We start from the raw sequence: 25,760 nt of genomic DNA, 5'->3' as shown, positions 1-25,760 counted from the left end.
ACAGCAGTTTTCTTGTATCTACTTTAAAAAATAGAATAGCAAAACACCTATGGCCGCCTTATTTTTTTTAATTATCACAATTTCTCTTATTTATCCTAAAAGATCATGTGTATTTATTAAGAATTCTAAAACCTGAAAATCACTATATTGATCTCCACTGCTTTAGAATATTCTTAAATTTTTAAGTGGGGCAGATATTCATTGTGGTAAAGGCAGTATATTTAATGTTCAGGAAATCCACAGGTTCATAGCATGACGGAGCTGGAAAGGATCCTCCAGATGGTCTTCAACTCCTCATTTAGTAGCTAAGAAACAGAGACTGAGAGATGTTAATGGAATTTTCCAAGATTCCTAAGAAAATGCAATTCAATTAAGTTAATTCAAATTAACTAAATTAGTTCAACTGAATACGTTTTCCTGATATTCCTGATGATTTTTAACTCTATTCAGTGTTTGGCAAGCTTCTTCTATAGAGGACCAGATAGGAAATATTTTAAACTTGCGGGCCACATGGTCTCTGTAGCGACTATGCAACTGTTGTGGTGGGAAAGCAATTGCATACAATATGCAAATGTATGAGCTTGTGTGTGCTCAGAAAATCTCAGGAGGTTTTCCTGAACAACGTTTTTTTTCCTGGTGGATCATTTTGCTGCTTGTTTTGCATTTTTTTCTCTATTGTGGAGTGCTGTAAGACCACCATAGTTCACGTTTGCAGCAAGAGAGCAGGCTGGGCTACTCCGCCCCAGTGAGTTTTTAAATATTCACTATATGTGAGTAGGGTTCTTCAACTTTTTTTCCCTTGTTTTTTAAAGTTTCGTTGCAAAACTGATAAATGTATTCCATTCTGGTGGAAATGTGACACTGTGGACGACTGTGGTGATGGATCAGACGAACCTGATGACTGTCGTGAGTACATTGGCTAATATGGGAATTTAGAAGTTAGAACTCCTTAAATCCTAAACCTGGAAAATTGAAGCTGTATCTGAAGTATTACCTTCTGATATTTTTCCAAAATTGAAATAAAAAGGTTTTATATGTCAATTTTCAAAAATACAACAAAAATTGTTGCACTGTCTTGGATATGTCCCTGATAACTGTTACATTTAGAATGGCATCATCAGCAAGTCATGTTAATTTTTTCTCTCCCAAATTTCCTTACATGCAGAATAACTACATTCTTCATGTAATGATCAGTAGAGTAACAATCACCATGATTTTGACTTGATATATCACCAAATTAATAGTGAAAATGGGAAAGTTTTCAGAACAACACTCAACAACTAAAATCTTAACTTTAAGGGATACTATCTTTCACCTTTTCTGTCAGTATTAAAATACTGAAAATTCTTTAAAAGTCAAATTTTTCCTATATAAATCATTAGTTTGCTGTTAGGCAATCTAGTATGCTTTTAGTAGTTACCTTAAAATGGCTACCAATTATGTCTTGACATCTGACTGTCATTGGCATGATTGCGTGCTGCTTTTTTTTTTTAAGCTATCTTTGGTAACTTTGGTTGTAATGGACAATCAGCAGACTTTTCATTGATAGCCTTTTATAGTTCACTCCCTGGGTCACTGCAATACTGTCCTGTCAAGTTGAAGATGCTTGTAGTCAATCACAATAATCCCTCAACATCTCAGTGGATGGTTGCCATGATTTGGCCTTGACAATTGAGTTCAAGATCCTTAGGCTTGCACTAAAGAAAGACAGCATGCTGTCTTAGTGAAAGCTAGCTACTTTCTGCTGTAGAACTTTCCACCACATAATTACAAAGCTGTTTCAAATTTAGGGTCTCTAGATAGTTACTTAGATGAGCTGTATTCGATTTCTCTGGTCACTACCAAATGTATCAAACATTTGAAGTTGTTTCACTTAATTCATTTATATGTTTGAAAGCGATAAGAATATATTCAATGAGAAGGAAAAAATCATAAAAGTCATTGCTTTTCTAATATTCTTTTTATGTTTCTGAAAGGGTCATTGCTCTTTGATTTTTTTAATACAGTTTTTGTTTACACTATGATAGACAATGCATAAAGAGTAGTATCTGTATGAGATAGGTGTACTGTTATGTCTGAATTATTCTTTTTTCAAGTTATTGAATTAAAAAGAATATCAAGGAGCAAGAAATTATATTGGTCACCAGTTGAGATTTACTCATTAAAAAAGTTGTTAATTTCCCCACAATAAAGGAAACTTTCCTACGGCATAGTAAATAAAATAAATACAACTTATTTTTGTAATTTATAGAAATAAACAAGAATGAATGTGTTAATTTAATTCTCATATAAGATGACCTCTCTTGCTCAGATTCACTAACGTGTTCTCTGAGGAAATAGTACCGTAATGACCTGCCGACAAAGTCAATAGCACCCAATGCTTTCCCTTCTAAAATATTTGTAGCTCCTGAACTCTAATTTTAATCATGACCAAAATTTGATGCTGTAATCATACTGATATGAGAAATTAACTACAGATTTATAATAATGAGTTTTTCACATTTACTTTCAGAATGTATAATGAGCAAATATAACTTTAATGTCTTTTGAGGGTAACCAAAGAGGCATCTGCTATCTAAGAGTCTCTGTACGATTCTTATCCTGGTGAAATACCAATACTATGTGCTTTTATTGGTGACATTATCTCTGTGATCTTTTAGTAAATGCTCTTTTACTTGGAGTTGACGGGTTAACAGCATTGAACATCTGGAGGCATGACACTATGTTGAGAGTCATAGCGAGGTGGAAAATGATGTACATGCATCTGAGAGTGTTTAGAATTCATTTCTGAGTAGCTACATCGTCAAAATTTGCAGGTGCTAAGAGCCACTGATAATATCTGTAATTTTCTTGATCCGAAGTTCACATACTTCCAAATTTCAGTAATATTATTTACATGAACGTGGTTAAGAGTGATGCATCAAGAATTCTCTGGCATCATATGTTTGTAATTACATTTCCTATGATACTTTAATACACCAAGGATCATTCTAGAGACTCATTTAAAGGTCAGATAGGTTTCCTTGTTATTTCCCAGGCGTGAAACTCCTTTAATAGTTATAACCCTTCTTCTGGGAAGGTCGTTTTGGTAGCAAAGGAATATTAAAAGAAATCATATAGGAAGCAACAAGAAATAGAGGAAATGCACATGTTTAGAGCATGAGAAAATTAAGTATCACACAGTTTAAACATTTAGTGTGATTAATTAATAAATGTTACAGATTGGGTGTAAATGACTTTCAAAATTTTAGAACTCTCTTCTATGGAAATCAAGCAAGTATCACGAATAATTCTTTTTAATGTTAGGGAAATTTTTAATTAATACTGTAATTATAAAAGCATAATTTATTTCCCAAAGAAGGTTTAAAATAGCATTTATTAATGTTTGATTGACTAATTTGAACTAATGAATAGCATATTATTAATCTCAAAGTCAGTGATTAGTAACATACATTAGTATCGTCAGTCACAGATAAGTGTTTTATTGCAAGCAACATGGTTTCTGAGAAGACTTCAGAGTCAGATCGAGATTTAAATTCCAAGTCTGGTACTTGGAACTTGTACACACTTGGGTGAATTGTTAATATCCCTGAGGGTTAGTTTCCTCACTTCTTAACATTTTTCCTTGTTAAACATTATAAAATGGTCATGGTGATGCCTAGGTGAGAAAGCTATGATGAGATCCAGTTAGTAACTATATGTGAAAGGGCCTAGCCCAGTGCCTGATATAGAGTACTCAGTAGATCTTATGTTATGATTATTATTGTTATTATTATCCCTTATATAAACTCAAAGAATATGGCAACAAATGCATTATCATCTGGGAGTTATTTACTATAATAACATATGTATGGTTTATAAAAGTCTTTACTATTTACAAGATTTTGTCCCCATATGTACTAAGAGGACTATGGGAATGAATATCAATAAATCTAATTTAAAACGTGATAGATATAGGAAGCGTTAGTTTTAACTAGTGCTGGAGAAGATGTATTGAGGGCAGATGTTCCTCTCTAATACATCGCAGGCAGAAAAGTGGTCAAAGAGAAACGATTTTTTTAAATGATATTGGAATAACTTTTAAAAATTACATTAAATTCTACTCTGCCACATAACCTCTCAATATCATTTCTTTGAAATGAGGAGACATTTATGTTTTCAAACATATTTTTAATATTGATATGTTGTTAATACTTTTCTTTTTACTGTTAATTTATGAAATGTAATCTGGAGGCCCTCTGAGTTGCTCATAGCTTAACTGTACATCTGAATCTAGTAGCTATCTAGATGCGAGACATTCACATTGTGCTCTGGGATGTGTTTAATATAATAATATAATAAATATTTTTAAAAGAATGTCAGAAAAGCTCTGTTTAAGAAGTCATGAGCTAAGATTGTCATTCCATGATACTATATGTTTTCTTCCCTAGCTGAATTTAAATGTCAACCAGGTCGATTTCAGTGTGGAACTGGTCTCTGTGCTCTGCCTGCTTTCATTTGTGATGGAGAGAATGACTGTGGAGACAATTCTGATGAACTCAACTGTGGTAGGTGATTAAATTGTTAACTAAGGAACATCAGTCTAATTCTTAGCTGATTATGTCGGCACTGATTTAAATTCAGACACATTTTCAGCACAGATTTGTTGTTCTTTCTGTCTTTTAGACACACATGTCTGCCTCTCAGGTCAGTTCAAGTGTACCAAGAACCAGAAATGTATTCCGGTAAACCTCAGATGTAACGGACAAGATGACTGTGGGGATGAGGAAGACGAAAGGGACTGTCGTAAGTCACCTTAAGATGTCCTGTCCTGTCGAACTTCTAACTCTCAGCTGAAATTGGTCCAAAAGTTATTATTGTGCACCATGAATTCGTACAGTATAAAAAAATATGACAGCAGTTATGGGCAAATAATTCCAAATGGGTGCCTAATGGGTTGGGTTAGGTTACTTAAGAAATTCCGTGTAAAGAATATAAAGAACATTAAAACATGTGCATTATTTATTTACAAAGCTCACTGTAGATTACAATGAACATGACACAACAGGCATTCATCTACATCATACTTAAGAGAAGCAGCAAAAACTACACTACAAGTGGTTATGGTGTTTTTTAATAAATTGATTTCTTTTGGCCATATTAAGTAGCTATAGATAATTTTCTTCTATTGATTAATCAGTTACTTGAAATCAACCCCTTTTTAATTAGAGATTGCTTTTCCCCATAAAATGCATATTGAATGTATGATAAGAAACACAATCTGGGCAAAATAATCTAACAAAATTACTTATTAAAAAGTGTAAATAAGGCTGTATTCAAAGTATCTTAACAAGCTACTTCAAAGAACAATAGTAAAATATTTTTCCATTCTGTTCATGTCTTTTTTTCATCTTCCACCAAAAATCAAAATACATTAAATGGAAGGCAGAACATATGTCATATACATACACGTGTGCACATAGGTAAGCAGGTACATGCGTGCACACACACAGACACACACACTTACATGCAGGATCTGAGCGATAGAGCGCTTGTCAAATTTTAGGGTTTCAACAGAACTGCTGTCACCATTTCTGTCTTGCTGAAGTTTTATTTTATTCCCCTAAAACTTTTATCAGTAAATAATGTGCAGTCATCCAGCAATTTGATTAAGATGGCGCATTCAGAGCAAAGTCAGTACCAGTTCTTTATGGTTAGCCATTCTAGAAGCTGATCCATTAAACTGACTAGGATTTATGATGCAGTTTACAGTCTGAGTCAGATGTTCACCTCTTCCCTCAAAAAAACTCAACGCAACTAGAGATTTTGATAATTTTATGCTTTTTAATTCCTCGTTCACTAATATTGTCCAATTTCAGTCTTTTTCCATTTATAAAAATGCATGTGTATAAATTCTTAAATTTATTTATCTGGAAAAAATTATTGTGAAAGACCTTCAATTCTCTCTTTTTAAAGTTAGTTTCAAAATATCTAGTCAAGGTGGGCTTGTTTTGAAAACTGATTTTTATCAAATGCATCATTGCAGAAATATGAATTATTTATTTCTGCTAGAAAGGATATTAGGAATATATTACAGATAATTAAAAGTTAAAACTCCTCACTTTCGGAGACTTATTAATTAAAGATGATACATTTTCAGTTGACTGTGTTAAACATTTGTTTGTCTAATTGCTTTTTAAATAAAATATCTGCTCTTATCCAAAGCTACATTTTAATAGATGTTTTCCTCTTAAGCTGAAAACAGCTGTTCTCCAGACTATTTCCAGTGTAAAACTACCAAACATTGTATTTCCAAGCTGTGGGTTTGTGATGAAGATCCAGACTGTGCAGACGCATCAGATGAGGCCAACTGTGGTGAGTGTTTCGTGACTGTGGCTCTTACCTATTGTGTTTGTGTCGTCATCTGAGATGGCCATAGTGAAATGAATTAGAACACAGTTCTGATGAAACTGAAGTCTCACATGAGAAGGTTTTGTTCACAACAACCTGAGGTTAGCTATTTTATGAAAAGCATGGCGCGGTAAGGCAGAAGAGTAAGTATTGTTTAGTGTAAGTCAAAATTGTTTCTAAAAACATCAAAAAGGTAGGATAAAGCTATCATCTTATTATGTTAGAGAATGTGCATAGTATTAGCATTGAATGAGTAGAAACAATGAAACTCTTTTCATATTGTTGTAGACTTCATTTTCCTGCTTACATACATATCATTTTACATTCGTTCAGTGATTATTGTTCATTCTTAAACATTATAAATGAAAAAGGAAAAGATAATAAAAGCATCTGGTCTGTTTTAGTGGATGACATAGATCACTTGAGTTAGCATTTGTTTCTGAAACATTAATATTTTCACTTAAAATCAATTATTTTATTTACAATATCTATTCCTTAATTAACATTGCAAATGTTTATATGGAGAACATATTCCTTTTGTTTAATGCATTTGGTTCTATCTTGAAAATATTAACAGCAAGACAAAAATGAGGAGTAGTTGTTATGTGTAATTCATTTTATCAACATTTATTAAACATTAGTTGAGGCTGTTTTGTAGGTGAATACACTGGACTTGGCATCTTTGGGGAAGCAAAAAGGCATTTAATCTAGTAATTGATTAGAAAAGATAAAATGTGCCCAAACTAAAGATCAGACTCCCAGGTTTCACAAACAAAATTATGTTCAATGAATTTGCTAGATTCCACACTGCTGTTAATTAACTCTTCTGGGAGAAATGAAAATAATGAACCTTTAGATTCTCTGAAATTCCATTTATATTGAACAACACTCATGAGCTACATATATAATCACTGGCGATGATGCATCTTTATGTTTTTCCGGCTAGAGTCTTCCATATAACTGTGTCTTCAGAATATTGAACTGGGACAGTAGAGCTTATCACAGTATCATAAAACCACCATTTACCACTTTGTGCAGTTGGTCTTCATAATCAGTTCACAGGGTCTCAAACTACATTCATCACTGACTTGTTCATAATAATTATTAAGGGCTTTTGCAAACTGCTTTTTATTACTGGCTTTGCTCTGTTGTCTTTTGTATTCTTTTGTGTTTTTTGTATTTTGACCCAAAGTAAAGCGCAGTAATGACTTATATTAATTATCTGAAGAATTGCTTGGCTGGAATGTTATTTCTATATTTTGTTCTCCTTCTTCCTCCTCACTTTGATGGGATTTAATGGTTTTGGTAGGTTATATTGTTCAAACTGACAATTATCAATTGCCCTAATAGCAATAATGCCTAATCTTTTTTGGTATTTACTATATGGTCCAGGCAGTGTGTTAAAGGCTTACAGTGATTACCTAGCAATCTCTTTGTTATCCTTATTTGATTGCTGTAGGAAATGAGGACCAAGATGGTCCTGTAACTTGCCCAAAGTCCCACAGCTAGCAGGTGGTGCAACTGGCACTTGAATCATGGTTATTTGACACAAAAGCATCACTCTGTGAATATAGCATGAATCCATCTCATTCTTTCTATATAAAGAAAAAAAATTCACATTTTCTCTTATAAAGTTATACAGACTTCTCCTAGCCACAGTTATTGCTGTAAGTTCCAGACCAGTATACAAACACACAGACACAGAAAGAGGGAGGACGGAGCAAGAGGGCTTACCATTTGATTTGCCTTAAACTCCCCATAAAATTTTATTGTGGACAGCTGCTAATTTAATTTAAAGAAACTTCCACATCATATTTTTTTCATATAGCATTTCTCAATTCTTATTTTTAAAGGGGCTAAGAGGCCACCTCTTTCCCCTTTCTTCTGTCTTCAATAAATATATAAATGCCAAATATTTTTGCTAATTCTGTTAACATCCTTGTGGGATAGTTCCTCTTTTGATGCTTTTTTGAGTGAGAAAGAAACATAACACTTCTTAAAGATTAATCCTATCATACCAAGGCCTTAATGTTTGAATCTCAGTTAGTGTTTCTTAGTGGGTGAGAATGGACCTTGCCTAGAATAGGCAATGAGTTAGGCTATTTCCCATGTGGTGTCTCCTCAGGGCCTAGCAGGATGTGGAGTAGACTTGCATTAAGCTGTTGAGTGACTGCCTGTTCTCTGTTGTAAGACATCAATTTGCAAACCATTTTCATTGTAGTCGCCTTAGGTACTTTCTTAGTCCAGTACTAAGTTTAGGGGAGATTCTGTTTGGCTCTTGGAGTTCACCTAGGTCTTACATTTTATTTCTCTGCACCAGTATTTATATTTATCTATAATTCTATATCTAATTAGCTTCTGTCAATTCTAAAGTTCTAGCATTGTGCTTGTTCTATCTTGACATTGCCTAAAGGAAACAATTTTTCTTTTGCTTTTAACTGTGTAAATAAAACCAATGTAGAAGCAAGAAAGAGAGAGAGAGAGAGACACCGTGGAAAAGCCTAACAGAACAGAACACAGTCACTTAACACAAACAAACAAAATACACATGTAAAATAAGGCATTGAAATACCAGTAATGTGTAAATATTTTTTAATTATTTAAGTTTTTATTTACCAAAATACCACATCTATTGAATTCAGCCCAGTGTAATTTTTGAGATCTTATGTGTACTTTCAAATTTAACAACTAATATTCAATATGTCTAAAAATTGTATGCTAATCTAGAATTTAAAGAGGCTTTGAAACCACTTTGAATAGATTAGATTAAATATAGTTTAAGAGCCTTGGTCTAATAATCTAGTCTTGGTGAAACTTTGGATATAAATTTTAAAAATTAAATTAACTACATAATTTCCTATCTTATTGCACCTAGTTTTTGAGGTGGCTAAATTTATGAGTCTGTAAAAGCTACATGTGGAACATTTGGATTTAAATTTATAAGTATTTTAAAGACATCTTTTAGCTCTATTTCTGTGTAAGGATTTAAATCTATGCTACCCTCAAAGTCACAGAAAGATAGTTTTGACTTTGTTTTGTGAGTTGTTAATGGTTATTATAAAATTACTTCTTTTTGCCTGAAGCTGTTTATCCTTTCTTTGTTCTATGCCCAAAGAAAAATAAGCTTTTTAAAATATAGTTATGCACACCTTTATTAGACTATTGATATTGACTACTCTCAGAAGGCTTTTTCATTATTTATTACAATATTGTGCAAACATCAAATTTAGATGCCTGGCCAAAATAAGTAGAGTACCCTGACTGTAGCAGCTCCAGGATTCTCATTCAGAACCTCAGTTTCACACGTTTTTCACCTTCTGTCTGCCGTTTTCTATTTTAGGAATGAAATGCAGCATTAGGGGTCTGACATGATGTGGATCAGGGCTGCCCCAGGTAGAAAAGCCCAAGGTGTCCTGGCCTACATGCTGATCTGTATGACCAGATTCACATCTAAAGTTATACGACCACACAATAACCAGACCCCACCTGCACTGAAACCATTTCATGACTTTTTACATCATCTTTTGTTTGTCTAGTAAAAATAAGTCACGTACCCATGCCTTATAAATTTAGCCCTAACCCTCAATACATTGCAGCAGCTCTTCACTGCCCATGGGTCCTCTCCCCATGCCTACAGCAGCTCTTTACTGCCCATGGGTCCTGTCCCCATGCTATTCCATACTATTCTCTGAATAAAAGAGCACTGCTGCCAGACCTTGAGAGTCCAAGAAATCTTTCTTTTGACTCCTTGACTCACCGAGCCTGCATCATGACAGATCTGTACTAGATTCTTACCTCTGCTTTGTTAATCAGAGTTAAAACTTTTCTATTTGACTCTTATAATATGATATGTCTTTCCCTTATGTTTTCTCTCCCTGGTTTACAGTTTAGACTCTCAGTTCCCTAGATCACTGTGCAACACTCTTTTATCAGTTGTTCTGCCTGGGCTTTTCTGGTCACCTCTGCACTCAAACCCAAACTCTTCAGAATCCGCTGTTCGTTCTGCTGCATCGCTCCTCCCCGTGGTCTCATTTCCTGCTTTCTTCTCTATAGGCCTTCACCTTATCTAGAATCGTGTGTCATCAGAGAGAGTCTTGCTTCCAAGTTGGTTCAGCGTCATTTGCTGCTTCTGAGCAGTCTTGCTTTATAACCTGCTGCTTGGCTAATTATCTTTAATTAATGTGGTAGCTATAGTCACACTGACTAGGGCTTATGAGAGGACCCAAGCTTCCCACCATAACTTTGTACTTTCCACAGTCTGGTCTTTCCAACATGACACTGAACACATTCAAACCAAAAGACAGAACCAGTCAAAGAGTTCTTTTATTTTCCCTTAAATCTGATGAGGAAATTTGAATCAGGTTACTCAATCTTTAAGAATATATGAAACAATTTTTATTTTAAGTTCAAGCAAATTCACAGTAAGTTATAAAATTTTGCAAACGTACAGACTTGTACAGAAAGTTGTACAGTAAGCACCATGTACCATTTAATAGATTTTAACATTTGACCTAAGATTTCTCTTTTAAAGCATCCAAATCCCTACCATAACAACTAAAATCCACTTCTATCCTTCCTGCTTCCTTTCCTCTCCCCTGTCTTGAAGTGATGATGTATCAGTCACATGTATTTTTTTTACTTTTATTATATTAGTATGCATTCATTAATATGTACCAAATTATAGTATTTTAAAAGTTTACATAAACGGTATTATATTTTCTATATTAATTTGAAGCTTAACATTTTCTGGTATTCCAGTGTATTAATATGTATAACACATTCCCATACTGAAGCTTATTTCTATGTATTACAATTATCACACATTCATTGGCAAATATGGCACAAAACCTTTCATAAATCTGCTGTAGACACCACAAGGTCCCTGCTCAGTGCTCTAATTGTCACCTTGCACGAAAGTTTATTCAAAGCACATGTGACAACATCCAGAGGCAGGATTCTGTTAACCCTATAGTCAGTCTCAGCCTAAATTATACTTAGAATGGAGGGCCTGGAATGAGCCTGAAGAGGGAAGCTCTCATACTGATGACTATAACTAAAGTTAAATAATTCATGATATTTAAATTTGGTTATTTTCAAAATTTTATTAACTTAGAATAGCATTCAGCAAATTTTAGTTCCATGATTTCACCATAATCTATGGGGGTCAAATTCTCTGCTCATATATTCTCTGCAGGAAAGGAGGATGTACTAAATTCTTTTTTTTTCTGAGCTAACATCTGTTGCCAATCTTCTTTCATTTTCTTCTTCTTCTCCCCAAAGCCCCCAGTACATAGTTGTATATTCTAGTTGTAGGTCCTTCTGGCTCTGCTATGTGGGACGCCACCTCAGCATGGCCTGGTCAGCAGTGCTAAGTCCACACCCAGGATCCAAACTGGCAAACCCTGCGCCACCAAAGTCCAGTGCACGAACTTAACCACTTGGCCATGGGACCAGCCCACTAAATTCTGTATCTTGGAAAATAGTGCACACTTACACGTATTTAATTAAGACATTGGTTTAGTGTTTTAAATCAGGGTTTGTTGAATTTAAATATCAGTTACAAATTTATGTACTATATACATAATTTTTTTGTGTGACGAAGACTGGCCCTGAGCTGACATCTGTTGCCCATCTTCCTCTTTTTGCCTGAGGAAGATTGTCCCTGAGCTAACATCTATGCCAATCTTCCTCTGTTTTGTATGTGGGACACTGCCATAGCGTGGCCTGATGAGTGGTGCTGTGTCCATGGCTGGAATCTGAACCCGCAAACCCCAGGCTGCTGTAGCGGAGCACATGAATTTAACCACTAGCCACTGGCTCAGCCCCTCTGCACTATATTTTGATTAGCAGACAAATGATCTGAACATCCTCATGTGCTTCTACCCTGCTACGTGGTTGTAGCTTTCTTGGGGGTGGGGGTTGGGGATGAGGGTGAGAGAGCTTGTTGCTGAGGGAAGCTGCCGGGAAACAGATTTTAAATTTTCTAACATATGGCATCATAATCTCTCCCTTAGATATTTAAAGGGGTGGGACTATAGACCTTTATGATAGTGGGTGGGAAGGAGAAAGGGCCTCCTATCTGCTCATTCCCTGGGAACTTATTGGTCTCTACTGCTTGACTGGTCTGATCTGCACCCCTGCTGTGACCTGTGCTATGGAATGCTGGCATCACCACTCACCACTTGAGTGTAGGCTTGATTGTCTGTCTCCACATTTCCATTCCTGGTGAGCTGCAACCTGATCTTAAGTTTCTGCTGCTACCTGAAACTTCATGGAGACACACAATCCTGCAACTCCCCAGGTCTTGTGAGGAGCCAGGTACGTTGCTTCATGCCTATCTATCTAGCTACCACCTGCTTTTAATGTCGTCGAGGCTCTCCTGAGTTTTGTTGACTATATCATACACCTGAAACTAGATGGTTCTCGTAGAAACTTTATGTCTCCCAGAGATAAATCCAGGTCAATGTAACGCTTATCTTCTCAGTGCTCTTGACCTATCCCATATCAATCTGGATGCTGCTCCTGTGTCTTGAGGATATATGCAGCTGAACTCTCCACTCAGCTTCTGTTTTCGCTTCTCACAATCTCTCAGGATCCAGAAGTGGGCATTCTACTTTCTCCACCTGCCTGAAAGACATCATATTTAACTCATTGTGGTGGCGCTTACCTACTACACTTGCTACTCTGGCAAAACAGCTGTGGAACAATATAATTTAGGAGGGAGAGAAATGAAAACCACGTTGCCTTACAAAATTTTTAAAATCTTATACCTATTTGACCCCAGATGATTTGTAAAATAGCACTTAAGGGGCCAGCACCATGGCATAGTGGTTAAGTTCAGTGCGCTCTGCTCAGTGGCCTGGGTTCATGGTTTCAGATCCCAGGTGTGAACATACACCACTCACCAGCTGTGCTGTGGCAATGACCCACATACAAATTAGAGGAAGATGGGCACAGATGTTAGCTCAGGGCATATCTTCCTCACCAAAAAAACCGAAAAACAAAAAACACTTAATAACCTCCTATAGAATCATTCTCTCTCAGAATGTACTTTGGACATATTGCCTAGTATGTAAGTGCTGCTACAGTCTGTGTGGTTGATACTCCGTCTAATGCTAAAACTTTATTTTAATAATTATGTACTCTATATCGCTACTTTAAAAACACAATGTCTACATATGTCCATCTTTTTAAAAATAGAAACTTTTAAAATAATAATTTAACTTCTGGTACATTTCTGAACTTTTAAAGTAGTAGTGATAAAATAAGTGTATTTTTTTTTTGAAAAACTTGGTAATGTGGGGAACTTATATTCTATGAGCAAAGAAGCTTCTATTAATTCAGTAAGATGTATTTTTATGCTAGTATTATATTATTACATTTTATGGTAAAATTTTTGATGTATCATATGTTTTACTTTCATCCATCTGTTTGTTTTGCAAAATTCAATCTTTTCTCCTTTTTCTGTCAATGACATTTGTGTATGTAAATATAACTATGTGTGTGTGTGTGTGTGTGTGTGTATGAGAGAGAGAGAGAAAGAGCCTTTTTTGCACTGAAATATTTTGGTTGCAATAGAGTCCTTGCAGGAGAGCCTGTCTGTATGAATGAGACCAGGAAAATGTCTTCTAGCTTTTATAAAAAGAAATGAATGACCTACATGTGAATCATTAAATAGTCTTTTTATAAGTTGCTGTCAGTGACTTTCATGCATTGACTTTCTCTTTACCAAAAGGAAATGCAATTATTTGGTGATGTTATTTTACTTTATTTTATTTTTCTCAATAATAAGAGGAAACTGTGAGATTTAAATTTGTTGCACAAAGCTAGAAAGGAGCCCACACAATGAATCAGGATGCATGCCAAGTATTCCAGACTCTGGGCTGATGTATAGTAAAAGCCATGAGAGAAAATAGGTTTTTGCCCAGTGAGGTTTACAGTTGAGCTTGTAGAGGAGAGAAACTACATATTTGTTTTAATGAGAACAGGTTGGTACCGTTGATATTTTTTAAAGAAGAAATTGAGTCAGGAAATTAACATACTGTGATATTTTTCTCTGACAAACTTTATCCTTGTTGTACTGCTCCCCTCGTCCTTTGCCAAGTATATGTAATTCTCTAAAAATACAAAATAAAATAACACACACAGAGACAAACATAGTCGCAGATTTATAGCAGTGTGTGGGAAGAATAAATATTAGACAGTTTATAAGAAAAATAAGTAAGAAATGTAAAACTTTAAAAAAAATTGCCTCCTTTAGCCTACCTTTGGAATAAAAATATTTTAGTTTGTTTTGCTTTATAAGATTCTGTTCATGTATCCTTTGGCTCATGGCTTTCTTAGAGAATATTCTGCTATTTATATTTTCAGGGGTTATTCAATATTGTTTAGTATCACGTTTATATGATTACATTGTATATTAGTGAACAAAAATAAGTAGAATGAAGATTGCAGTGCTTTTTCTCAACATCAACACCTGGCAATGCATCTATGTGTATAAAATATTACTGTTTATCCCTTTAAGAAAATTTAGATTTGTGCTTATATGTTAAAATCAGTTGGAGGATTCAAGTGGTATCAAATTTTGCTTATGAAAAGATTATCCATTTTCAGTCATTAACATTTCAGGACATAAAATAGTAATGAGACTAGAAGACCTATTGTCAAGTTGTAACTGTACCCTTTATTAGCTTTGTGATCTGTGTACAGTGAACAGATGGTGTATAGATGATGATTCTGATATATAGGCTTATGCTCCAGTCAGGCTCCCATTCAATGCCTAGGAGGCAAGTTCTCTGGGCTAGATTTTTCATGTCATTAGGCAACTGTTCGTATATGCTTCCTTGGTCAGAGTTCATGTGAGGAATAATGGGAGTAGAGAGAGAAGTGGTGTAGGATTTAGTTTGAGATAATGAAGACTGTTACCTCTTGCTGGGTTATAGATGTCAGAGTAAATTGCTACTTATATTTAATGTCCTTTGAAATCTTAACCTTCTAATTAATATTTCTATTTCTCTAACCCAAAAATCTTGAGAGAGATTATAAAAAGAATATAAACAGAAGTTCTCCATGATGTGTTTCCTTTGACCTGAAGCAGAGGTGGCTTGAAAAGTATTAGTGAGGGGCTAGAGAAATAAAATAGAGAGCAGATCCACACTGTGAGCTGAGGTTCCTCAGCCCTACGGATCATGTTATCCACATCATTACAACACTTCCTTTCACAGTTCTGTGTTCTAAGAAGAAACAAAGCTCCAGTCTGTAAATGTTTCGTTTTTGATATAGTTACTGGATTTTGACTGGTACTTGAGAAAAGGCAGAAATATAAAATGATACTACTTATCAAAATTCAAGTAAATCTAATATATTTTCAAAGTTATATTTATTAATAGTAGTATTTGGATTATGTGAATTGTATATCTTAGATCTCTATTTTAAGATCATAAATTAATATGTCATCTTAAACTAATGAAAAGTTACAGAATATTTATATATCTGCAGTAGTATTTTAGTAGCCACTTTGTTGTAAATGCCAATATCAAATTTAAGGTAAATGTTTGGTGAGGCTTGCCCCCTAGCCAAGTGGTTAAGTTCATGTGCTTCTCTTTGGCAGCCCAGGGTTCTCCAGTTTGCATCCTGGGTACACACCTACACATCGCTCATCAAGCCATGCTGTGGCAGCATCCCACATAGAAGATCTAGAATGACCTACAACTAGAATATACAACTATGTACTGGGGCTTTGCAAGCGGAAACAAAAAAGAGGAAGATTGGCAACAGATGTTAGCTCAGGGCCAATCTTCCTCACCAAAAAAAATAAAGTAAAAATAAAGTAAATGCATGCTAATTTGTTTTAGTTCATTAAAATCAATTCTTCAGAAATTGAGTGTGTTCACAATTAGTATTAAATACTGAATGGCAGACAAAAATTCTGTATCAGGATGCTGGGAACTTATTTTTAAATATAAAATATTTACTATAAAATTTTAATTAATTAAGCTATTGAAAAAGAAACAGTTAACCTGTTTCAACTTGTTGAAGACATTTCTAAAGTCTTAATTGAATTTCTTCTATCTATAACTAAACTGTACTGGCAAAAATTTCTTTTATGGCTTTAGATCCTCATTCTGAATGCTCTAATTAGATTAATTTTATTTAAAATCATATATGGAGTCTGTTTATATTTTAGTCTTCTTTGTGATTAGCTTCTGAATCCTAAAAACAAAATGTACTCAGAAAATCGAATGTATTACTTAATTCCAATTAATTGTGGTCTTCCTATAAAAAGATCATACAGGGGCTGGCCTGTGTGGCCTAGTGGTTAAGTTCAGTGTGCTCCACTTTGGCAACCCAGGTTTGCTTCCCCAGGGTGGACCTACACCACTCATCAGCAGCCAAGCTGTGGCAGTGAGCCACATACAAAGTAGAGGAAGATTGGCACAGATGTTAGCTCAAGGCAAATTTTCCTCAAGCAAAAAGAACAAAATTGGCAACTATGTTAGCTCAGGGCACATCTTCCTCAGCAAAAGAGAAAAAAAAAAGAGTGTGGTCCTGCTGACACCTTGATTTCACACTGATAGTCTCCAGAGCTGTGAAACAATAAATTTCTGTTGTTAAAAAAAAAAAGGATCATATAGCTATGTCAGTTAACTGTTGTATCTGTGTATCAGGAAGTTAGGTGCATCATATGGACATTTCTGTCTGTTTCTAGAAATTTTCCATAGATGGTAGGGTGTTACGCTACTTTATGACTACCTATCCAGGAAATTCGGTGGATGAATTCAGAGTTCTTAGAATTGGCAGATACCAAGTCCCGTGAGAATTACTGCTTCAAGAAGAGAATCCTTTGGAACAACTGCTCACATCCCCAGTTTGGTCCTTGTAATGTTTAAAACCGCAAGATTCTTGGTATTAACAGGCATTGAGCAGTAAAAATCCCACTGGCTAGCTATCAGGGAATCACAGAGGTATAGGAAACTATCCTTAGTAATTGTAGAGCGTTTTATAAACTCGTTACTTTGACAATTCAATCAGTTCCTTTTGAATAAAGGACATTTCATTGAGTTGGAGAGAAAAAGATTGAGAATCACTCACCTAAAACATAAGCAAAAAATAAGTATATTTTTCTTTCAGGATTCACCGCGTCCATTTTGTAATGTCTGAATAAAATTAATGGCAGTTCAGATTTTTAAATATTTCTTAAAATTAGTATTGGGAATATGTAATTTAAAAGCCTGGTATTACCAAGAGATATTACCAATAGATATTGGTATTAAAAATAGGGAATTTGAAAATTATATAGAAGACTGAACTTCAAAGGGCTCTCAAATCTTCACCTCTGTTCTTTGCAGAGGAAAGTGCCAGACCTTTTAAAATCCCTGGATACAATCAATTTATCTTAAAACATACTTTGGGTCCAGTTTGTATTTTTTCCTTTTAATATTTTACTGGTATAATTAAACTTGATTTTATATCTTTATAATATTTATTTATTTTAAAAATTAATAATCACCTGCTAAAAATGTTAAGTAAGCCATTATATTAGTGACGCAGGAAATTCAAAGTCTAATAATAGGGATAATTAATAGTTCTGAAAGCTTATTATACGCTGGGCATCGTGTTAAACTTTATGTGGATTCTATCATTTAATCCTCATAACAATCCTATGAGAGATATGCTATTATTATTCCTATTTTATAGGTAAAGATATAATGCTCAGAGAGTGTAAGCAATTTTCCCAAGGTCACTCAAGTAGAAGGTGGGCGAGCAGATATTTGAATTCACAGGATCTTGCTCCAGACCATGCAGTTAACCATTACTCCATGGAGCTTCCCTGACATGCCCTAATTTTGCTATAAGGCAAGGAATTCAGACACAAATACAAATGATCCCTACAAATTGGAATGGGTTAATGTCACGAGAAAAATACATACTTAAATAGTTTTATAAAGTAACATTGTCACTAACAGTGAGAGAGTGGGAATAGGAGTGTCAGTAAAGGGATGCCTTGTCCACAAATTGAAACCAACTAAAAACCAGTCTGCTTTCTATTATTACCATTCTTCAATGGTAATTCTAAATGTAGTCAGTGATAAAAAAAAAACCCCTCCTGGCAGGACAGACCACTGATCATGACCCCACGTGGAAATCTAGTGGCTTGTCATAAAGATAATAGTAAAAATAAGTACATTAAAAATAATGTTGTTAAATTCTAGCTTGACACAATTCCAGTTTGACAGTGGCCTATGGAAATCCAGCTCTCTCTTTGCTAAAAAGAGAAGATCAGCGAGCGTCAGAGAAGCTCTATCTTTCTGTGACCAAATTTTTCGTAATGAAGCAACTGGGAAGAATGAAAGAGAATTTAACAGGGCATACTTTTCTCACCAGCCATTCAATAGTATCTAACACCATGTGCATACACTGTTTGAAATATCCGGTGCTTGATCCACAGCTTACCATCTATGTCATGCAGGCTGCACGTTTGAAAACATTGTCCTCCTCTTGATTAATTGAATGAATGAACATATAAATGATAAAACATGTAGTTTTATTTTTAGATCATGAATTTTCTTTTTAAAGCTTTTCCAGTGATTTTATATATTTGCTGTAGGTACATACCAGTGGTATTTTCAGGAAATAGAGGCATTCCTCAGATTCTAACACTATGTATTATACAAGTCATTTAAGGAACTGTAGTACTAGTGCTTTTACAAATGGTGTCTGCATTGTATTCTTATTCAAAAGTTCCTCCCAATCTAAACAAAGAGTAAATAAGACTGAGCATCTATTAGTAGAGAAAAATCAATTCTAGATTATTGTAATCAATAGCTCTTATTAATTTTGGACGAATAAGTGATTATTAAATAGTTTAAAATATGAATGGCTATTGAGAAGAGAACATTCGTTCATGCTGATATTACTTTCTCTTAGTTTGCTTTCACACACTTCACCATGCAGAAGTGAAGGTTTTCAGCACTGTACTTTGTTCCTATTTTTTGAAGACATTAATAACAGGGAAGTGTTCTTTTTTCTTTTTCTTAATTTATGAGACTTAATAATTGACCAGTGGGGATGAACTGTCCAGATTCTTTTTTGTAAGATACAGTTAAGTTTTGGCACTGAATGCTATATTTTTTGGCACTGGCACAAATGCAAGAAATGAACATGCTAAAATCTCTAGTTTGGCATAGTTATACCAAAATTAATTACTTGTGACTCTATTGACTAGAAGTGTGACTATCATCCAAGAGATATCACTGTAGGGTACGGGGTGGCAATGCCAACCTTCAATTCCGGAGCTTCTTTCATGCTATTTGATTTTCACGGCTAGAGTTTACTCCTTCTTCATAGTGCAAAATTATCCATCCACTCTTTTTCGTTTTTTGGCTCAATGCTGTGACTTAGTAATTTTCAACCTCTTGCTGACAGATGGAAAGTGTTCACTAACCATGTTGCTGAATTAACATGAAACGCATTTCTAAACCACAATAAATGATGGAGCTAAAAATGTCAAGTCCACTCAGTTCCATCTAGAGGGCACATATTGTTATAATGTTCACAGAATCTTCGAAGGGGAAAGGATTCTTAGAGGTTGTCTGTTTAAAGTGAGGCCACATCTATCATCCCTAATCTAAACAAACAAACAAAAACATTCTTTTATATCTAGATCAAATCTTCTTTCTATAAAATAAGCCTGCTTTTTTAATTTTTATCCTTTCCAATAAAAATTTTGAATAGCCTTCGTGTAAAAGTCCCTTTTTTAAGGACTCTTAAATTAAATTCTTTCACATCCTTCTTCAGGTCAAATCACTCCATTTTCTTTGATCTCTCTACATGGGTTCTATTTTCCATTCTGTTGATCAGCCGTATATCTCTCTCTGAAACCTGCCCAAGTTCTACGCTTTGGATATGATCTATGGAACAGAATGCGGCATTTTTAGTTAGATAATGTGCTGAGTATCTCCTGTTCTCCATTGCTGGATGCCAGCTTTTGTATTCTAACATTGTGTGGGATTATAAGCAAATAAAACCACAGTGTTCACACTGTTGGTCTGTGGCCAACTTTTATGACCCCAGTTGTAGAGATTTCACATACCTTCTACCAGATTTTCAGTGTCATATATTTATGAACTACTTCCATGTTGTCGCTTTTTTAAAGATTCTAATGAACTCTACCGGCTCCCCTGCCAAATGATAAGTTCCAGTAGTGCTGGATCCATCTATCTTTTATTCCTTAAAATGTAACCAGTACTAGTACAAAATTTGGCACAAATAAATATTTGAGGAATGAGTGAAGAAAGGAAATAAAAAAATACAGCCTTTATTTGGTTCAGCCCAATATAATACATTTCTCCCCCAGACCTGGACTTTGGGACTCTGGTTTTCTTTCTTTGAGTTTGTATGTGTTTTATTTCGTTTTTTGAAACTAATGCTTTTCCTCCTGATTAATTCAATAGTTTGGGCCTGATTAGTGTGAAAAATTGACCTAAATTGTAAGGAGGTTTCAATATACAGAACCATTGACATATTCTGCCAAACTTGTACAATGAGATATGCCTCCCTGTCTGTAGGGAGAAAAGTGTACTGTGGCAGTACATTGAGCAGCTTCGTGAAATGAGCCCATAGCTTCTGGAGGTACCAGGAATGGAGCGCCATTCTTGCTTTCAATATTTATTGATTGGGTAGATCTCTGTATAGGTCTCTACTATTTTCTCATTTGTAAACAGACATGATAATTTTGTCTTTAGAAAACTGGTGAGAAGGTTAAAAGAAATACAGGTAGGGGCCGACCCCGTGGCCCAGTGGTTGAGTTTTTACATTCCGCTTCGGCGGCCCAGGGTTTTGCAGGTTTCAATCCTGGGTGCGGACATGGCACGGCTCATCAAGCCATGTTGAGGCGGCATCCCACATGCCACAACGAGAAGGACCCACAACTAAAATACACAACTATGTACCAGGGGGCCTTGGGGAGAAAAAGGAAAAATAAAATCTTTAAAAAAAAAAAAAAAAAGAAGAAATACAGGTATGTAAGTACCTAGGAGATATTTAAGCACGTAGTAGGCCCTCAGTAAATGTTTTTGTCAGTACTTTTTGCTAAATACTGAGCATTGACTTGGGCTAAAACACTAGTTACATATCCTGTAATGGTGACAGAAGGGAACAAATAAAAGATTTAAATAAATGCTATAAAATTTTATAACAATAAAATGGTTCTGTGAAATCTTGCATTTCTTATCAAGAGAGGGAAAAAAATGAAACATAATTAGAGTTATAAAGAGTTTGTGACTTAGAATAATGCTCAGTATAATAGTAAATGTTAAAGAGCATGTGGCTAGTATGAATCTTCAGGTCTATATCATATTGTTTCCACAAAATCTTAGCATCAGATTCTGTATATGCACTACACTTCCCTGTGAGTCCTGTTTGTTAACAGCTTTATTCAAGTATAATTGACACACAATCAACTTCATATATTTAAAATATATAATTTGATTAAGTTTGCACAGGTGGATGTGCTCATGAAACCATCATTATGATTGATATAATAAAAATATTTGTCACTCCCAGAAATTTCTTTGTTTCACTTTGCAATACTTCTCCCTCCCACACTTCCAGTATTCCCCTCTCCACAGACAACCACTTACCTGCCTTCAGTCACTCTAGATTGGTGTGCATTTCGATAAAACTAGAGTCATACAGTATGCATTCATTTTGTCTGGCTTATTTCACTCAGCTTAGTTATTTTGAGATTATCCATGTTGATGGTGGCATCGAAGTTCATTCTTCTACAGTGCTGAGAAGTAGTCAATTGTATGGATATTTCACAATACTTTTTATCCATTCACCCATTTATGATCACTTGGGTTGATTCAAGTATTAAACTGTCGCAAATCAAGCTGCTATGAACATTCATGCATTCGTCTTTGTATGGACATATGCTTTCCTTTCTCTAGGGGTAGAAGGCTAGATCATATGAGAAGTATATATTTGACTTTTTAAGAAAATATCAAACTCTTTTCCAACGTGGTTGTACCATTTTACCTTCCTAGTAGCAGTATTGGAGAATTCCAGTTTCTCCACATCCTTGCTGATGCTTGATACTTTTCAATGTTAGCCATTCTAATAGATGTGTAGTGGTATCTGCTTGTGGGTTTTATTTTCGTTTCATTAACGACGAATGATATTGAACACCATTTCATATACTTATTTGCTATCTGCATATCTTCCTTGGTGATGTATCTATTCAAATCATTTTCCCATTATTTATTGGATTGTTCGCTTTCATTTTATTGAATCTTGCAAGTTCTTATATATTCTGGGTACAAGTTATTTTTCAGATAAGTGTTTTGCAAATATTTTTTCATAGCCTATGTCTTGTCTTTTCATTGTCTTCTTTACTTTGGATCAATTTGCTCATCTTGTTCTAGTCTATTATTGTGGAAGCTGAAGTCACTGACTTGGGACCTTTCTTCTTTTCTAATATAGTTGTTTCATTTTATAAATGTGCACCTACATACTGCTTTAGCAGCATCCCATACATTTTTGTATGTTTAATTTTCTTTTTTGTTTTGTTTCTAACTGCTTACTAACTTCATTTTTACTTTTTCTTCAACCCATGGTTTTTTTAGAAGTGTATTATTTAGTTTCCAAGTATTTGGGGGTATTCTAGATATTTTTTGTTTATGAATCACTTCTACTGGTGGTTAGAGTGCATACTGTGCATGATTTGAATTTCTTCTTGGTGTGACTTTAATCCTTTAAAATTTATTGAGATGTCTTTTATTGTCCAGGATTTGGTTTATTTTGATAAAGATTCCCTGTGCCTTTGAAAAGAAAGTGTATTCTGCTGTTGTTGGGTGTAGCCCTCTATACATTTCCTTAGATCAAGTTGGTTGAGAGTGCTGTTTAGGTCTTCTGTATCCTTACTGGGTTTTTTGTGTACTTATTCTTTCAATTATTGTGAGATGGGTATTGAAATTTCTGACTATTATTGTACATATGTCTATTTCTCTTTACAATCCTATCAGTTTTTGCTTCATATATTTTGAAATTCTGTTATTGATGCTTTTAGAATTGCTTCTCTTGATGAATTGACCCATTTATCATGAGGAGAAAACCTTCTTTACCCCTAGTAATACGCTTTGCTATGAAATCTACTTTGATATTATTATAGCCTTTCTAAGTTTCTTTTGTTTATTATTAGCATGGTGTGTTTCTTCATCCTTTTACTTCTAACCTACTACTGACTTGATATTTCAAGTTCATTTCTTTTTTTTTTTTAAAGATTTTATTTTTCTCCTTTTTCTCCCCAAAGCCCTCCAGTACATAGTTGTATGTTCTTCGTTGTGGGTCCTTCTAGTTGTGGCATGTGGGACGCTGCCTCAGCGTGGTTTGATGAGCAGTGCCATGTCCGCGCCCAGGATTCGAACTGACGAAACACTGGGCCGCCTGCAGCGGAGCGCGCGAACTTAACCACTCGGCCACGGGGCCAGCCCCTCAAGTTCATTTCTTATAGTTAGCATAGAATTGGGAATGCATACAGTTGAAATTCTTTTCCAAATTAATAATCTCTGCCTTTTAATTGGAGCTTTTAGGCCATTTACATATTTATATCATTATGAATATGTCTAAGTTTGAGTCTATCAACTTTGTTTTTACTGTTAACTAAGCTTCAGACTTTATTTGGATTTCACTAGTTTTTCCACTAATGTCTTTTTTTCTGTTCCAGGATCCCATATTACACTTGGTCATCATGTCTCCTTAGCCTCCTTAGCCTATGACAGTTTCTCAGTCTTTCTTTGTTTTCAATGACTTTGACAGTTTGAAAGGTATTAATCAGATATTTTTTTTGTAGAATGTCCCTCAATTCAGACATTTATGAATTTTAAAGAATGCCTGTTTTATTGTACCCAGCATATCGAGGTGTTTGTGGTAAGATGTGCTATTACTTCAACCCGCTGCAAGAAGAGAAAGCCTCTATCTTTGATTCTAGCCTTAGCTTCTACAAGCTCCCCAATATACTGCAAATGCATTCCTTTCCCCCTTAAGTTGGGGAACTTAAGTTCATTTTTCTTGCTTAATTCAAAGAGCACCATGACTAATTCACAACCCATAATATATCTCCCTGTCTCTCTTCCAAACCCCCTCCCTAAAATGCTCTCTTCTGGCAACACCAAATTTATTTTATATTTTTAACGTATTGAGATTCCTACAAAACTCTTCATGACTTTTCCTGTTTGCATCATTCACTGCAGTTACTCAAATGCCTGTGCCAAGACCACAGTCTATTTTATTTCTTGCTGAGTATTGCTTTCTTTTTTTCTCCCAGTTCTTTTGAGATATAATTGACTTATAATATTGTATTAGTTTAAGGTGTGCAGCATAATGACTCGATGCATGGATACATTGAAAAATGACAACCACAGTAAGTTTACTTAACATCCATCACCTCAGATCATTACAAATTCTTTTCTTTGTCTTATCATCTTATTATTGATTTTCTACTTGTGCCATTGTGCTTTGTTCCTTTCTCATTGTTTTTCACCTATTCTTTATTCTCTTTTCCCTCTTTATCTGCTTACCCGTTTACCTTGTTAGGCACCAGAATTTCTATAAATTTTTTTTTTTTTTTGAGGAAGATTAACCCTGAACTAACTGCCACCAATCCTCTTTTCGCTGAGGAAGACTGGCCCTGAGCTAACATCCATGCCCATCTTCTTCTACTTTATATGTGGGACGCCTACCACAGCATGGCATGCCAAGTGGTGCAATGTCTGCACCCAGGATCCGAACCTTCGAACCCCGGGCTGCCAAAGCGGAACGTGTGCACTTAACTGCTGTGCCACTGGGCGGCCCATCTATAAATATTTTTGAGGCTTTCTTTGCAATGCTAAGTTACTTGAAACAGTTTTATTCATTGAGATTTAGCTTTTAAGATTTGTTAAGTGGGACCATAGCACTGTTTTTGCTTTTTTTTTCTTCTAGGACTAACTATTCTCTCCTAAGGCAATCCATTCTGAATACTCTACCCAGTGTCCTGTGTGTTACAAGATTGTCTAGTCTGACTAGTGGGAACAGACACTATTTCAGGTCCTGTGGGAGCCCCAGATAATGTTCCCTATAATCCTCTTGAATGGTTCTTCTGCTGGCATCTGGTGGTTTCTGTGTGTGTACACTGATTGATTCCCTGCTGAATATTCAAGGAAAACCCTCTGCAAATCTCTGGGGTTCATGTGCACGTTCTCTTCTCCATCACTGTCCCGAGAACTGCGAGGGTCTCCTTCGACTCTCAGTTCAGTCTTGTCAACTCATGGAGTCCACTAGATTTTGCCTAACTTAACTTTTCTCATGTTGAAGCCTGGAAATTTTCACAA

General features: G+C 35.2%; 1 protein-coding gene across 5 annotated transcripts in view; it reads left to right on the top strand.

Moving 5' to 3' along the window:
* Nucleotides 1-25,760, top strand: part of LRP1B (LDL receptor related protein 1B) — a 1,812,874-nt gene that overhangs the window by 1,608,075 nt on the left and 179,039 nt on the right. For all 5 annotated transcript variants that reach the window (XM_044768977.2, XM_070507612.1, XM_070507613.1 and 2 more), the window contains exons 63-66: nucleotides 813-906; nucleotides 4,431-4,547; nucleotides 4,666-4,785; nucleotides 6,235-6,354. In XM_044768977.2, coding sequence (XP_044624912.2) covers nucleotides 813-906; nucleotides 4,431-4,547; nucleotides 4,666-4,785; nucleotides 6,235-6,354 — 451 coding nt within the window. The remainder of the gene's footprint in view (nucleotides 1-812; nucleotides 907-4,430; nucleotides 4,548-4,665; nucleotides 4,786-6,234; nucleotides 6,355-25,760) is intronic.

The sequence above is a fragment of the Equus asinus genome, chromosome 4, assembly GCF_041296235.1.
Source record: "Equus asinus isolate D_3611 breed Donkey chromosome 4, EquAss-T2T_v2, whole genome shotgun sequence".
In the NCBI taxonomy this organism is placed as follows: Eukaryota; Metazoa; Chordata; class Mammalia; order Perissodactyla; family Equidae; genus Equus; species Equus asinus.
The sequence above is the reverse complement of the archived record's forward strand: the minus strand, read 5'-3'. Positions and strand labels throughout refer to the sequence as shown.